The sequence below is a fragment of the Scyliorhinus canicula genome, chromosome 23 (assembly GCF_902713615.1).
Source record: "Scyliorhinus canicula chromosome 23, sScyCan1.1, whole genome shotgun sequence".
Classification (NCBI taxonomy): domain Eukaryota; kingdom Metazoa; phylum Chordata; class Chondrichthyes; order Carcharhiniformes; family Scyliorhinidae; genus Scyliorhinus; species Scyliorhinus canicula.
In genome coordinates, this window is record NC_052168.1 from 26640667 (window position 1) to 26654679 (window position 14013).

At 49.8% G+C, this 14013-nt stretch overlaps 1 protein-coding gene across 1 annotated transcript in view; it reads left to right on the forward strand.

The window, feature by feature from the left end:
• The first annotated feature begins 2739 nt into the window (after nt 1–2739).
• The window catches only part of txn2 (thioredoxin 2), a 37725-nt gene continuing 26451 nt past the window's right edge, over nt 2740–14013 (forward strand). Inside the window, exons 1-2 of the mRNA XM_038783662.1 lie at nt 2740–2965; nt 6711–6988. Coding sequence (XP_038639590.1) covers nt 6711–6988 — 278 coding nt within the window. The 5' untranslated portion in view covers nt 2740–2965. The remainder of the gene's footprint in view (nt 2966–6710; nt 6989–14013) is intronic.

Consider the following 14013-nt stretch of genomic DNA (forward strand, 5'->3'; position numbering starts at 1 on the left):
CCTTTTGCTTCTGTCCCTGTTTTACTACCTTCCAACTTCCTGCATCGGTTCCCATCCCCCTGCCACATTAGTTTAAACCCTCCTCAACAGCTCTAGCAAACACATCTAGGACATCGGTTCCAGTCCTGCCCAGGTGCAGACCGTTTGTACTGGTCCCACCTCCCCCAGAACCGGTCCCAATGCCCCAGGAATTTGAATCCCTCCCTCTTGCACCATCCCTCGAGCCATGCATTCATCCTATCTATCCTGACATTCCTACTCTGACTAGCTCGTGGCACTGGTAGCAATCCTGAGATTACTATCTTTGAGGTCCTACTTTTTAGTTTAACTCCTAACTCCCTGAATTCAGCTTGTAGGACCTCATCCTGTTTTTTACCTATATCGTTTGTGCCTATGTGCACCACGACAGCTGGCTGTTCACCCTCCCCCCCCAGAATGTCCTGCAGCCGCTCCGAGACATCCTTGACCCTTGCACCAGGGAAGCAAAATACCATCCTGGAGTCTCGATTGCGTCCACAGAACCGCCTGTCTATTCCCCTTACGATCGAGTCCCCTATCACTATAGCCCTGCCATTTTTCTTCCTGCCCTGCTGCGCAGCAGAGCCAGCCACGGTGCCATGAACCTGGCTGCTGCTGCCTTCCTCCGGTGAGCCATCTCCCCCAAAAGTATCCAAAGCGGTATATCTGTTTTGCAGGGAGATGACCGCAGGGGACACCTGCACTGCCTTCCTACTCTTGCTCTTTCTTTTGGTCACCCATTTTCTATCTCCCTCATTAATTTTCACCTGCGGTGTGACCAACTCGCTAAACGTGCTATCCACGACCTCCTCAGCATCGCGGATGCTCCAAAGTGAGTCCATCCGCAGCTCCAGAGTCGTCAAGCGGTCTAACAGGAGCTGCAACTGAACACACTTCTTGCACGTGAAAGAGCCAGGGACAGTGGACGTGTCCCTGAGCTCCCACATCGCACACGAGGAGCATGACACGGGTCTGGGATCTCCTGCCATGTCTTAAACCTTAGGTAAACTTATACAACAACAATTTCAAAATAAAATAAATAAATTAGACAATGAAAAGAAAAACTACTTACCAGTCACTTACCAGGGTTAAAAAGCACCTCCGAAAAAGCACCTTCTCTCACTCTGCACCGAATTACCTCACTGCACCAAATTACCAAGTTGCAATTCCCACTCTGGATGTGCATCACTCCGGCTGTGTCTCTTTGACCTGCGCAAGCTTCTTACCTGATATTCCCTCAAACCCTTCGGTTAGAGGAGGTGGAAGGATGGGGGACACTGCAAGTGTAGTGTCTCGGGTTTAGCAACCGCCCGACTTGTCACAGGCACTCACCTGCACGACAGGCCCCTGTTCCCGCCGAAAATCCGGAGGCCGCTCCCGCTGAAAGGTAAGCAAATTTAAAAGTACTCACTCACCTTCACGACAGGCCCCTGCTCCCACTTCCCAATGACCGTGGTTGTTTTTTTTTGGTTAGAGGAGGAGGTAGGAGGAGAAACACTGAGGAAGTGTTTCAGGTTTAACTGTCACTTGACAACAGCCCCTCCACAAACCACCTTCAAATTAGGCTGACCGCACTGCACGTATGCAAATCTCCTCGGAACAGCCAATCAGTAGCTCTGCTCTGCTGCCCTCTGCTGGATCCAAATATAGGACAGTTAAGAGTCAACCACCTTCCTGTATGTCTGGAGTAACATGACCAGGGTAAGGATGGCAGATCTCCTTTCCTAAAGGGCACCGGGGAACCAGATGGGTTTTACAACAATCGATGATAGTTTCATGGACACCGTTACTGAGCCTGGCTTTATAGTCTAGATTTATTTTTTAAAAATAAATTCAGAGTACCCAATTATTTTTTTCCAATTAAGGGGCAAGTTAGCACGGCCAATCCACCTACCCTGCACATATTTGGGTTGTGAGGGCAAAACCCACGCAGACACGGGGAGAATGTTCAAACTTCACACGAAGTGACCCAGAGCTGGGATCGAACCTGCGACCTCGTCACCATGAGGCAGCAGCGCGAACCACTGCGCCATCGTGCTGTCCATATATTCTAGATTTATGAATTGCCATGGGAGGGTGGCACAGTGGCGCGGTGGTTAGCACTGCTGCCTCATGGCGCCGAGGACCCGGTTTCGATCCCGGCTCCGGGTCACTGTCCGTGTGCAGTTAGCACATTCTCCCCGTGGCGGCATAGGTGGATTGGCCATGTTACATTGCCCCTTAATTGGGGTTAAAAAAAAAGAATTGGGTACTTTAAGTTTATTTATTTATTCTTAGAAGTACCCAATTATTTTTCTTATCCAATTAAGGGGCAATTTAGCGTGGCCAATCCACCTAACCAGCACTTCTTTGGGTTGTGGGGGGTGAGACCCACGCAGACACAGGGAGAATGTGCAAACTCCAGTCAGGCAGGGGGCCGGGATTCGAACCCGCGTCCTCAGCACCGCAGTCCCAGTGCTATCCACTGCACCTCCTGCTGCCCGGGTACTCTAAATTTATGAGAAAAAGAATGAATTGCCATGGTGGGATTTGAACCCATGTCTCTCCCCACCCCTCCAGAGCATGAACCAGGGCCACTGATTTAGTGACATCACCACCACAATGCAGCTCCTTTAACTCAAAGCAGGAACTGGGCGGGGCCTCGCCCTACGCCACGTGACAGTGGGTTAACCACGCCCACTGCCTTTACAAAGATGGCCGACGCAGCTTCCCGCTCTCTATTACCTTCTCCCCGCTGCCCTCCCTCCCCACCACTCCCCGAGACCGCGCTTGCCCGGAGCGAAAGGAATCAAACGCTGTGCCGCCCTGCAACCCCCTGTTTGACGGGCGAGGACGTCAGGCTGCATCTGCCGCTTGCCAAAAACCGCCAAGGCGTCTGGGAAGCCGTCTCCAGGAAGTGACGCCTGTGTAGACCGGAAGTGGCTGTGGCAGCGTGTGGAAGGCAGAGGTGAGGGGGCGAAAAGAGTATAAAGCAAACCCCGGGAGTGACATTGAAATCCGCAGAGTGGGGAGGGGACAGAGAGAGATAAAGGGGGGAAGCAAGGTGGAGAGGGCAGCGTGGTGGGAAAGTCACTGGATTAGCCATTGACAAATGGGGCTATTGCTCTGAGGTTAGGGGGTTGCCAACCCTCCAGGACCTTACTGCTGGGGGCAAATCCGGAGGCAGACCATCGGCACATTACTGTCAACCTCTTTACCCATTAAAAATGTTGGAAATTAGGGCATCGTGGTGGCGCAGTGGTTAGCCCTGCGGCCTCACGGCGCCAAGGTCGCAGGTTCGCTCCCGGCCCCGGGTCACTGTCCGTGTGGAGTTTGCACATTCTCCCCGTGTCTGCGTGGGTTTCACCCCCACAACCCAAAGATGTGCAGAGTAGGTGGATTGGCCACGCTAAATTGCCCCTTAATTGGAAAAAATGAATTAGGCAGCACGGTGGCGCAGTGGGTTAGCCCTGCTACCTCACAGCACCGAGGTCCCAGGTTCGATCCCAGCTCTGGGTCACTGTCCGTGTGGAGTTTGCACATTCTCCCCGTGTCTGTGTGGGTCTCATCCCCACAACCCAAAGATGTGCAGGGTAGGTGGATTGGCCACGCTAAACTGCCCCTTAATTGGAAAAAATGAATTGAATACTCTAAATTTTTTTTTTTTTTAATTAATTGGGTACTCTAAATTTATTTTTTTAAATGTTGAAAATTGGGGGAGGCCGTTCGGTTGATAGTTGGGCACCATCCAATTAGAACATAGGACATAGAACAGTACAGCACAGAACAGGCCCTTCGGCCCTCGATGTTGTGCCGAGCCATGATCACCCCACTCAAACCCACGTATCCACCCTATACCCGTAACCCAACAACCCCCCCCCTTAACCTTACTTTTATTAGGACACTACGGGCAATTTATCACGGCCAATCCACCTAACCCGCACATCTTTGGACTGTGGGAGGAAACCGGAGCACCCGGAGGAAACCCACGCACACAGGGGGAGGACGTGCAGACTCCACACAGACAGTGACCCAGCCGGGAATCGAACCTGGGACCCTGGAGCTGTGAAGCATTTATGCTAACCACCATGCTACCCTGCTGCCCCTTGCTGCCAATTGGGGAATGAATCCCTAGCTTTCCTATTAACATTGGAAGGCTGTGTGACTAATGGGTGGCATGGTGGTTAACACTGCTGCCTCACAGCGCCTGGGACCTGGTTTCGATCCTGGCCCTGGTTCACAGTCCTTGTGGAGTTTGCGCATTCTGTCCAAGCCTACCTACGGAGCAGGCCAGATGGCCCACACCTGCTCCTAGTTCTTATGTAAAAGCCAAAGATATGCAGGGTAGGTGGATTGGTTATGCTAAATTACCCCTTAATTGGAAAGAATGAATTGGTGCTCTAAATTTATTTTAAAAAGTGTTGGCTGACTAATGGCTGGGATTGGGGGGTGGGGGTGGAGTTGTGACAACCTCCAGGAATATTCATAATCATAATTGACAACCATGCTGTGGTCATGGGTTCTAATCCCACCATGGCAGCTGGTGTCATTTAAATTCAGCTAATAATCTAATAATTGAAAGTTCCTCTATTGAAACTATCACGTGTTGTCATAAAAAAAACAAGCTGCTTCCTAATGTCCTTCAAGGCGGAGTGGGGGGGAAGGGGGAAGATCTGCCAATCTTACCTGGTCTGGCCTATAGGTGTCTGCAGACCCACAGGAATGTGGTTGACTCTTAACTACCCTTTGGGATAAACCCGGTGAGACAGCGAGAGATGAAGCCTGGGTGGAGGAGGAGGGTGCTGAAAGAAAAAATCCTGTAACCGTGATCTGTGGCATCATAATTTACTGGTGGATCGGGTGTTGCTTGATAGCTGTTGAAAATGAAATGAAAATCAGTTATTGTCACGAGTAGGCTTCAATGAAGTTACTGTGAAAAGCCCCTAGTCGCCACATTCCGGCGCCTGTCCGGGGAGGCTGTTCAGAGTGAGAGCGTCTGATCACGCTGTAAACTGTTGTACGACTGCGAGTAACCCAGTCCAAATAATTTGTGCCTGCCTTCTCTCCTCACCCAGCCCTGCCACCGTGTGCCAGTGCATGGCCACAAAATGAATTCTTGGGTTTTAGGTGGTGGCTAGAACAAATCCATGTGACCTGCTTTATTCCTCTCTGACCTGTTGGGGTGTTCCTTACCCACTCAGTACAGCGGAGGTTCCATTGCTACAACTGGAATGCAATGACATGTATCTGCACAGACCATTGAAGTACCGTTTAATAGTTCTGTATCTCTGCGGCTTAGTCATAAATTTCCTGCCCTTTACTCAGTCCTATGGAGAGGGAAGTCTTGAGCCTTTGCTGAGGCATTGAGGTTTCTGCACTGTGCCAGCTATGTTTTTGGGTGGGATGGCTTTGACTCTTCATTTGGGTACAGTTCCATCAATACAGGGCTAGGCCATTCAGCTCCTCCAGCCTGTTCCATGCCAGGAGCCCTTGATTATTTCAACCATGTGCCTACTGTTCAGGAGAGCCAAACTACAGGAGAGCCACAATTAAACCTGACCGGGTCCTCGCTTGATCTCCACACATAGACACTGGTTACCGGTCAGACTGTAGCTGATTGTTGCCTCCCCAGTCTGGGATGGAGGTCATGAGGCTCCATGTTCAAGACTCATTCCTGGATTTGTTGGTCATAGGTGGAACATTCATCCCTTGGTTGAGCAGGCTGATAACCAGCCTGCCAACACTTCCCAGCTATTCCCCAATGGAATGTGTGAAGATATGAAGCAAACAAACCTTGCGGTGACCCACTGCATATGGGGTGGAATGGTAGCACGGTGGTTAGCACTGTTGCTTCACAGCACCAGGGTCCCAGGTTCGATTCCCGGTTTGTGTCGCTGACTGTGCAGAGTCTGCACGTTCTACCCATGCCTGTGTGCATCCTCCGGGTGCTCCGGTTTCTTCCTGCAAGCCCCGAAAGACGTGTGTGTTGGTGAATTGGACATTCTGAATTCTCCCTCTGTGTACCCGAAAGGGCGCCAGAATGTGGTGACTAGGGGCTTTTCAGAGTGACTTCATTGCAGTGTTAATGTAAACCTACTTGTGACAATGACGATTATTATTATCTTGCTGCTATCCAGCCTGAGAGCTACCATGGCAACCATAGAACATAGAACAGTACAGCACAGAACAGGCCCTTCGGCCCTCGATGTTGTGCCGAGCCATGATCACCCTACTCAAACCCACGTATCCACCCTATTCCCGTAACCCAATAACCCCCCCCTTAACCTTACTTTTTAGAACACTACGGGCAATTTAGCATGGCCAATCCACCTAACCCGCACATCTTTGGACTGTGGGAGGAAACCGGAGCACCCGGAGGAAACCCACGCACACACGGGGAGGATGTGCAGACTCCGCACAGACAGTGACCCAAGCCGGGAATCGAACCTGGGACCCTGGAGCTGTGAAGCATTTATGCTAACCACCATGCTACCCTGCTGCCCGCAGGGGAATGATCTGGGAATTCCTATTCGGAATGGAGCCTTCTTTGTTGCAGGGATAAATAAATTCAACGGTTGTGTGATGCAGACACAATGATTTATTTCAAAATTCTTTGGACTCTGTGACCCTATAATTTTCTGTTAAGTGTGTGGCAGTCTGTCGCTGTAATTCATTTGCATGCACATCCTAACGCTAACTGCTTGCCTTTGCAGATGGCTCAAAGGCTTTTGCTGAGGCGGTTCGTGTCCCTGGCCCTTAGGAAGTCCTCTGCTCCAGTGCGATCTCAGTCCTCAGCATTCTTGCCTAGCCTGAGCTCCCTCTCCCAGCGCGGCACAGGGATTACCACTCAACACCGAGCAAACCCTCACACAGCCAGAAGCTTCAGTGACTCTCCAGCTTGCAATGTCACCTTCAACGTACAGAATCAACTCGATTTCACCGACCGAGTCATCAACAGCAAGATACCAGTTGTGGTGGATTTCCATGCAACGTGAGTTGGTGCCTTTTTGTTTCGACCCTTGTTGGGATTCTGCCTTTTCGCCAATTCATTTTCATAGAATTTACAGTGCAGAAGGAGGCCATTCGGCCCATCGAGTCTGCACCGGCTCTTGAAAAGAGCACCCTAGCCAAGGTCAACACCTCCACCCTATCCCCATAACCCAGTAACCCCACCCAACCCAACACTAAGGGCAATTTTGGACACTAAGGGCAATTTAGCATGGCCAATCCACCTAACCTGCACATCTTTGGACTGTGGGAGGAAACCGGAGCACCCGGAGGAAACCCACGCACACACGGGGAGGATGTGCAGACTCCGCACAGACAGTGACCCAAGCCAGAATCGAACCTGGGACCCTGGAGCTGTGAAGCAATTATGCTATCCACAATGCTACCGTGCTGCCCTGGGTCCTGTTATCCAGTTGACCGACCGGGGGCATTGCAACTGAACCCAATTCTACCCTTGCTTAATATCCTTAAATTCTCACGCAAGTGAGGCTTCCTGCTCTGGGTCACTGTCTGCGTGAGGTTTGCACATTCTCCCTCTGTCTGCGTGATCTCACCCCTACAACCCAAAGATGTGCAGGGTAGGTGGATCGGCCATGCTAAATTGTGCCTTAATTGGAAAAAAAAGAATTGGGTACTCTAAATTTAAAAGAAAAAGTGAGAGTTCCTGGTGACTGTTAGTGAGATCCAGGATTATTCCTGGTTGATCCACCTCTGAAATGTTGTTCTATTTGCTCACACCTCGGCTAAGATTTGTGGCTGTTGGTATCGACCCAGGGCCTTCATGCTCCGTAGCTCTTGCGTTAAATACTGCAAAAATCTGTTGCAACGTCGGAGGACAAGGAAGCTGCGAGTTAATGCCTCACGTTGACTTCTGCCAACATTGCTTTTTCTTCTTTACCCAAATGAATTTGTTTAGCTTCCCAATGGTTGAGGGATGCATCACGTGTTATAATTACTCAGTCATGTCAACCAGGAAAAAATCTTTGATCTTTGCTGAGCTAACAGATTGTGGATTAAGCGTCAGTGGGAGTGATTCCACTGGCCTCTTAGACCCTTAGCTGAGGCCAGGATTCCCAGGCAGTTAGGGAAGGCATGGGTGGAGTGTTCTGGAGTTGAAGCTCAGCTTATTTTCAGCAGGGCCTGGAGACACTGCTGCTGGGTACAGCCAGGGAGGTGATTGGAATTGGCCACCGAGGCGAATGCTGCTGAGAGCTGTGCACGGTGGCTTCAGTGTTGCTGCTCCAATTCTCAAATCGAATCCGGGTCCCTGTGCTGAGAAGCAACAGTGCGAACTGTGTTACCGTTTGGCCCATTGTTACACATTAAAATCCCTTAAAAAATGTTGAACCCTTCCGTTAAATCTTTCCATCACCACCTCTGCTCTGAGGAGAACAACGGCAGCTTCATTCTCTCCACAAAACTGAAGTCCTTCATCCCTAGTACCAATTCTCTGAAATTTCCTTGGCACCCTCTCCCAGGCGTGGCACCCTCTCCCAGGCGTGGCACCCTCTCCCAGGCGTGGCACCCTCTCCCAGGCGTGGCACCCTCTCCCAGGCGTGGCACCCTCTCCCAGGCGTGGCACCCTCTCCCAGGCGTGGCACCCTCCTAGAATGTGCAGAGAATTATGAGGTGCTGCAATTCATTCAGAAAGCCACTTACCACAAATTGCAAAGCTTTTCCAACACAGAAACAGACTGTTCTCTCCATTCGCTTGGTGTTTATGCTGCATACGATTCTTCCCCCCCCAACCATCTCATCTTACCCCCTCAGTATATCCTTCTATTCCTTTCTCCCTATAGTACTCACCTAACTTTGCCGTAAGTGCATTATTCTGCTGCCCAAAGTGGTCCACCTTTGCTTGCTTGAAATCTTGTGCAGGCAATCCAGAGTGGTTAGTGTGTGCCAGCCAGGTCTCCATGGTGACGATGGTCTACAGTTGGCCGACCTCCACCCAGCTGATTTTGTGTTTGTCACTGGTGTTGTCCGTAGGTAGCCATTGATCATAGAATCATCATAGAATTTACTGAGCAGAAGGAGTTCATTTGGCCCATCAAGTCTCCACCAGTCCTTTCAAAGAGCACCCTACTGAAGGCCACGTATCGACCCTATCCCCGTAACCCAGTAACCCCCACTTAACATTTTTTGGACACTTGAGGACAATTTATCATGGCCAATCCACCTAACCCGCACATCTTTGGACTGTGGGGGGAAACCGGAGCACCCGGAGGAAACCCACGCAGACACGTGGGGAATGTGCAGACTCCGCACAGACAGCGACCCAAGCCGGGAATCAAACCCGGGACCCTGGAGCTGTGATGCAACTCTGCTAACCACGATGCTACCGTGCTGCTCATCTTGATGAAACATTCCAGCGATGACCTTGCAGGGCCTTTTGGAAAGACTTTTTGGACTGCATTGTGATGCCTGCCGTAGCTTGAGTTAGTAGCGCTGTTGCCTCTGAGTCAGAATGTTGTGGGTTCAGGACCTGACACTGCAGGGAATTAGAACATAGAACACTACAGCGCAGTACGGGCCCTTCGGCCCGCGATGTTGCGCCGACCTGTGAAACCATCTGAAGCCTATCTGACCTACACTATTCCATTTTCATCCATATGTCTATCCAGTGACCACTTAAATGCCCTTAAAGTTGGCGAGTCTACTACTGTTGCAGGCAGGGCGTTCCACACCCCTACTACTCTCTAAATAAAGAAACTGCCTCTGACATCTGTCCTATATCTATCACCCCTCAATTTAAAGCTATGTCCCCTCGTGCTGGTCATCACCATCCGAGGAAAAAGACTCTCACTGTCCACCCTATCTAACCCTCTGACTATCTTATATGTCTCTATTAAGTCACCTCTCAGCCTTCTCCTCTCTAACGAAAACAACCTCAATTCCCTGAGCCTTTCCTCGTAAGACCTTCCCTCCATACCAGGCAACATCCTAGTAAATCTCCTCTGAACCCTTTCCAAAACTTCCACATCCTTCCTATAATGTGGTGACCAGAACTGCACGCAGTACTCCAGGTGCGGCCGCACCAGAGTTATGTACAGCTGCAGCATGACCTTGTGGTTCCGAAACTCAATCCCCCTGCTTATAAAGGCTAGCACACCATATGCCTTCTTAACAGCCCTATTAACCTGGGTGGCAACTTTCAGGGATTTATGTACCTGGATGCCGAGATCTCTCTGTTCATCTACACTACCAAGAATCTTGCCATTAGCCCAGTACTCTGCATTCCTGTTACTCCTTCCAAAGTGAACAACCTCACACTTTTCCGCATTAAACTCCATCTGCCACCTATCAGCCCAGCTCTGCAGCTTATCTATGTCCCTCTGTATCCTATAACATCCTTCAGCACTATCCACAACTCCACCGACCTTCGTGCCATCTGCAAATTTACTAACCCATCCTTCTACACCCTCTTCCAGGTCATTTATAAAAATGACAAACAGCAGTGGCCCCAAAACAGATCCTTGCGGTACACCACTAGTAACTGAACTCCAGGATGAACATTTGCCATCAACCACCACCCTCTGTCTTCTTTCAGCTAGCCAATTACTGATCCAAACCGCTAAATCACCTTCAATTCCGTACTTCCTTATTTTCTGCAATAGCCTACCGTGGGGAACCTTATCAAACGCCTTACTGAAATCCATATACACCACATCAACAGCTTTACCCTGATCCACCTGTTTGGTCACCCTCTCAAAAAACTCAATAAGGTTTGTGAGGCATGACCTACCCTTCACAAAACCGTGTTGACTATCGCTAATCAACTTGTTCTTTTCAAGATGATTATAAACCCTATCTCTTATAACCTTTTCCAACATTTTACCCACAACCGAAGTAAGGCTCACAGGTCTATAATTACCAGGGTTGTCTCTACTCCCCTTCTTGAACAAGGGGACAACATTTGCTATCCTCCAGTCTTCCGGCACTATTCCTGTCGACAAAGACAACATAAAGATCAAGGACAAAGGCTCTGCAATCTCCTCCCTGGCTTCCCAGAGAATCCTAGGATAAATCCCATCTGGCCCAGGGGACTTATCTATTTGCAGGGGCTGCCCTTTGAATGAGTTGTGAAGCTGTCTGACCAATATTTAATTCTCAGCCAAGGTCACAAAAACTGAATATCTGGCCACCACATTGTCGGCTTTTACGACATGCAAATTAACTTTGGTGTATCATATAGAATTTACATAGAATTTACAGTGCAGAAGGAGGCCATTCAGCCCATCGATGTCTGCACTGGCTCCTGGAAAGAGCACCCTACCCAAGGTTAACACCTCCACCCTATCCCCATAACCCAGTAACCCCACCCAACACTAAGGGCAATTTTGGACACTAAGGGAAATTTATCACGGCCAATCCACCTAACCTGCACATCTTTGGACTGTGGGAGGAAACCGGAGCACCTGGAGGAAACCCACGCACACACGGGGAGGATGTGCAGACTCCGCACAGACGGTGACCCAAGCTGGAATCGAACCTGGGACCCTGGAGCTGTGAAGCGATTGTGCTATCCACAATGCTACCGTGCTGCCGTCCTTTGGTGTATCAAAGGGATAATACACCAGAAGTACTTAATTGGCTGGAAAGTTCTTTGGGACATCGTGAGGTCACAAAAGGCATGACGTAAGGCATGCAGGTCCTTTGGTGTGGAGACAGGTAGCAATGACACCACAGGAGAATAATGCCAGGGAGGAGCAACTGTTGAAGTCAATTGTGTCGACCTTCAAATGGTCATGACTTATTTCAAAGGAGCAGGGAGCTCTCAGTCATATACGACCGTTTTGACAAAGAGCCACCCAGACTCAAAACTTTAGCTCCGTTCTCAATCTCCACAGCTGCTGTCAGAACCTGCTCAGAGTGTCCAGCATTTTCTGTTTCAGTTTCAGATTCCAGCATCTGCAGTAATTGCTTTTTATCAAACGCTGATTCACCTCGGTAGCTGCTGCATTCCCTTCAAAAACAAGAATCTGTTGGCTGTGAATTCCCATGTTTCCATTTCCCACACCCATTACAGTGTTTACACAGACTGTGAATTGTAATCATTTGCAGTAAGTTTGGCATTTTAAGTTGCGGCCTTGTACCTCTCGACAGTGATGTGGCGAGCGGCCTTGTACCTCTCGACAGTGATGTGGCGAGCATACCTGAACTGGCTTGGGCTCTGACGAGAGGGAGAGAGAGAAAGGGAGAAGAGTTCCTGCAGCTGCTGAAGCTGGGATTTTGGGCGGCACGGTAGCACCATGGTTAGCACTGCTGCCTCACAGCGCCAGGGACCCAGGTTCAATTCCCGGCTTGGGTCACTATCTGTGTTGAGTCTGCACGTTCTCCTTGAGTCTGCGTGGGTTTCCTCCGGGTGCTCCGGTTTCCTCCCACAAGTCTCAAAAGACGTGCTATAACATAGAACAGTACAGCACAGAACAGGCCCTTCAGCCCTCAATGTTGTGCCGAGCCATGATCACCCTACTCAAACCCACGTAGCCACCCTATAACCGTAACCCAACAACCCCCCCTTAACCTTACTTTTATTAGGACACTACGGGCAATTTAGCATGGCCAATCCACCTAACCCGCACATCTTTGGACTGTGGGAGGAAACCGGAGCACCCGGACCCACGCACACGGGGAGGACGTGCAGACTCCACACAGACAGTGACCCAGCCGGGAATCGAACCTGGGACCCTGGAGCTGTGAAGCATTTATGCTAACCACCATGCTACCCTGCTGCTATAAGGTGAATTGGACATTCTGAATTCTCCCTCTGTGTACCCGAACAGGCGATTAATACAGTAACTTCATTGCAGTGTTAATGTAAGCCTATTTGTGATGCATATAGATTATTATTTATCAAATAATCTTTACAAGCTTCCATTGATACTGCATTGAAGTTACTGTGAAAATTTCCTAGTCACCACACTCCAGCGGCTGTTCGGGTACATAGAGGGAGAATTCAGAATGTCCAAATTACTTAAGAGACGTCTTTTGAACTTGTGGGAGGAAACCGGAGCACCCGGAGGAAACCCACGCAGACTCTAGGAGAACGTGCACCTTCAACACAGACAGTGACCCAAGCCGGGAATGGAACCTGGTACCCTGGAGGTGTGAAGCTACAGTGCTAATCACTGTGCTAATGTGCTGCCCACTTGAGCCCTGGTGCATGGGGACTGAAGCTCCCCCGGTACTGCCGTTTTCCTGCCTAACTTGCAGCATTATAACCCCGCAACTCATGGCCTGGGAACTGTCTCCGTGTTGAAATCCAAATTGCAGAGCAATGGCTGAGGGGAACAGAAAAGTGCAGTTCAATTTTTAAAATGTTTTACAGGTTATGGGCGTTGCTGGTAAGATCAGTATTTATTGCCCATCTCTGATTGCCCTTAACAAATAGTGAACTATTGAAACCATTTGGTAAAAGTGCTTCCGCACGCTGTGCTGTTAGGTAGGGAGTTCCAGGATGTCGACCCAACATCGATGAGGGAAACAGCAGAATGGTGTGAGACCTGGAGGAGAACTTGCAACCCTTGCATTTGTTCAGTGAGGAAGTAATAACAGCCGCATGTTTTTGCTTTTGCAACTTCCCTTCCCCACCATCACCGCTTCAGCCCCAAATGGGCTTTCTCTTAAACTGACTGTTTCTCCATGTCAGCCCAGTGATTGCCAGTAGACTATTTGACTGCAGGAGCATTACAGCTGGACCCGGCCCTGGCTGTTCATGCGCACACACACTGGATAAAGTGTTTCAGAACTGTGATGAAGTGTTACATAAATGGGAAGTTTGCTGAGAATGGTGACATTGGCCCTTGCTGCTTGCGAGCTCCCCTGCACGCTTTTCCCTGGGATGTCTTTCTCATTCTGGCTCATTCTTTGATCGAACGGGAAGAATTAAGACATCTTTGCCCCCTTCAGCCTTCCCTTTGCCTCAGCTACTGTGTGTGCTTTAAAACCTGAGCTTGTAATCTCTCAACAGTAGAAGCTGGCCTCTTTCCGTTCTCGGTGCCATCT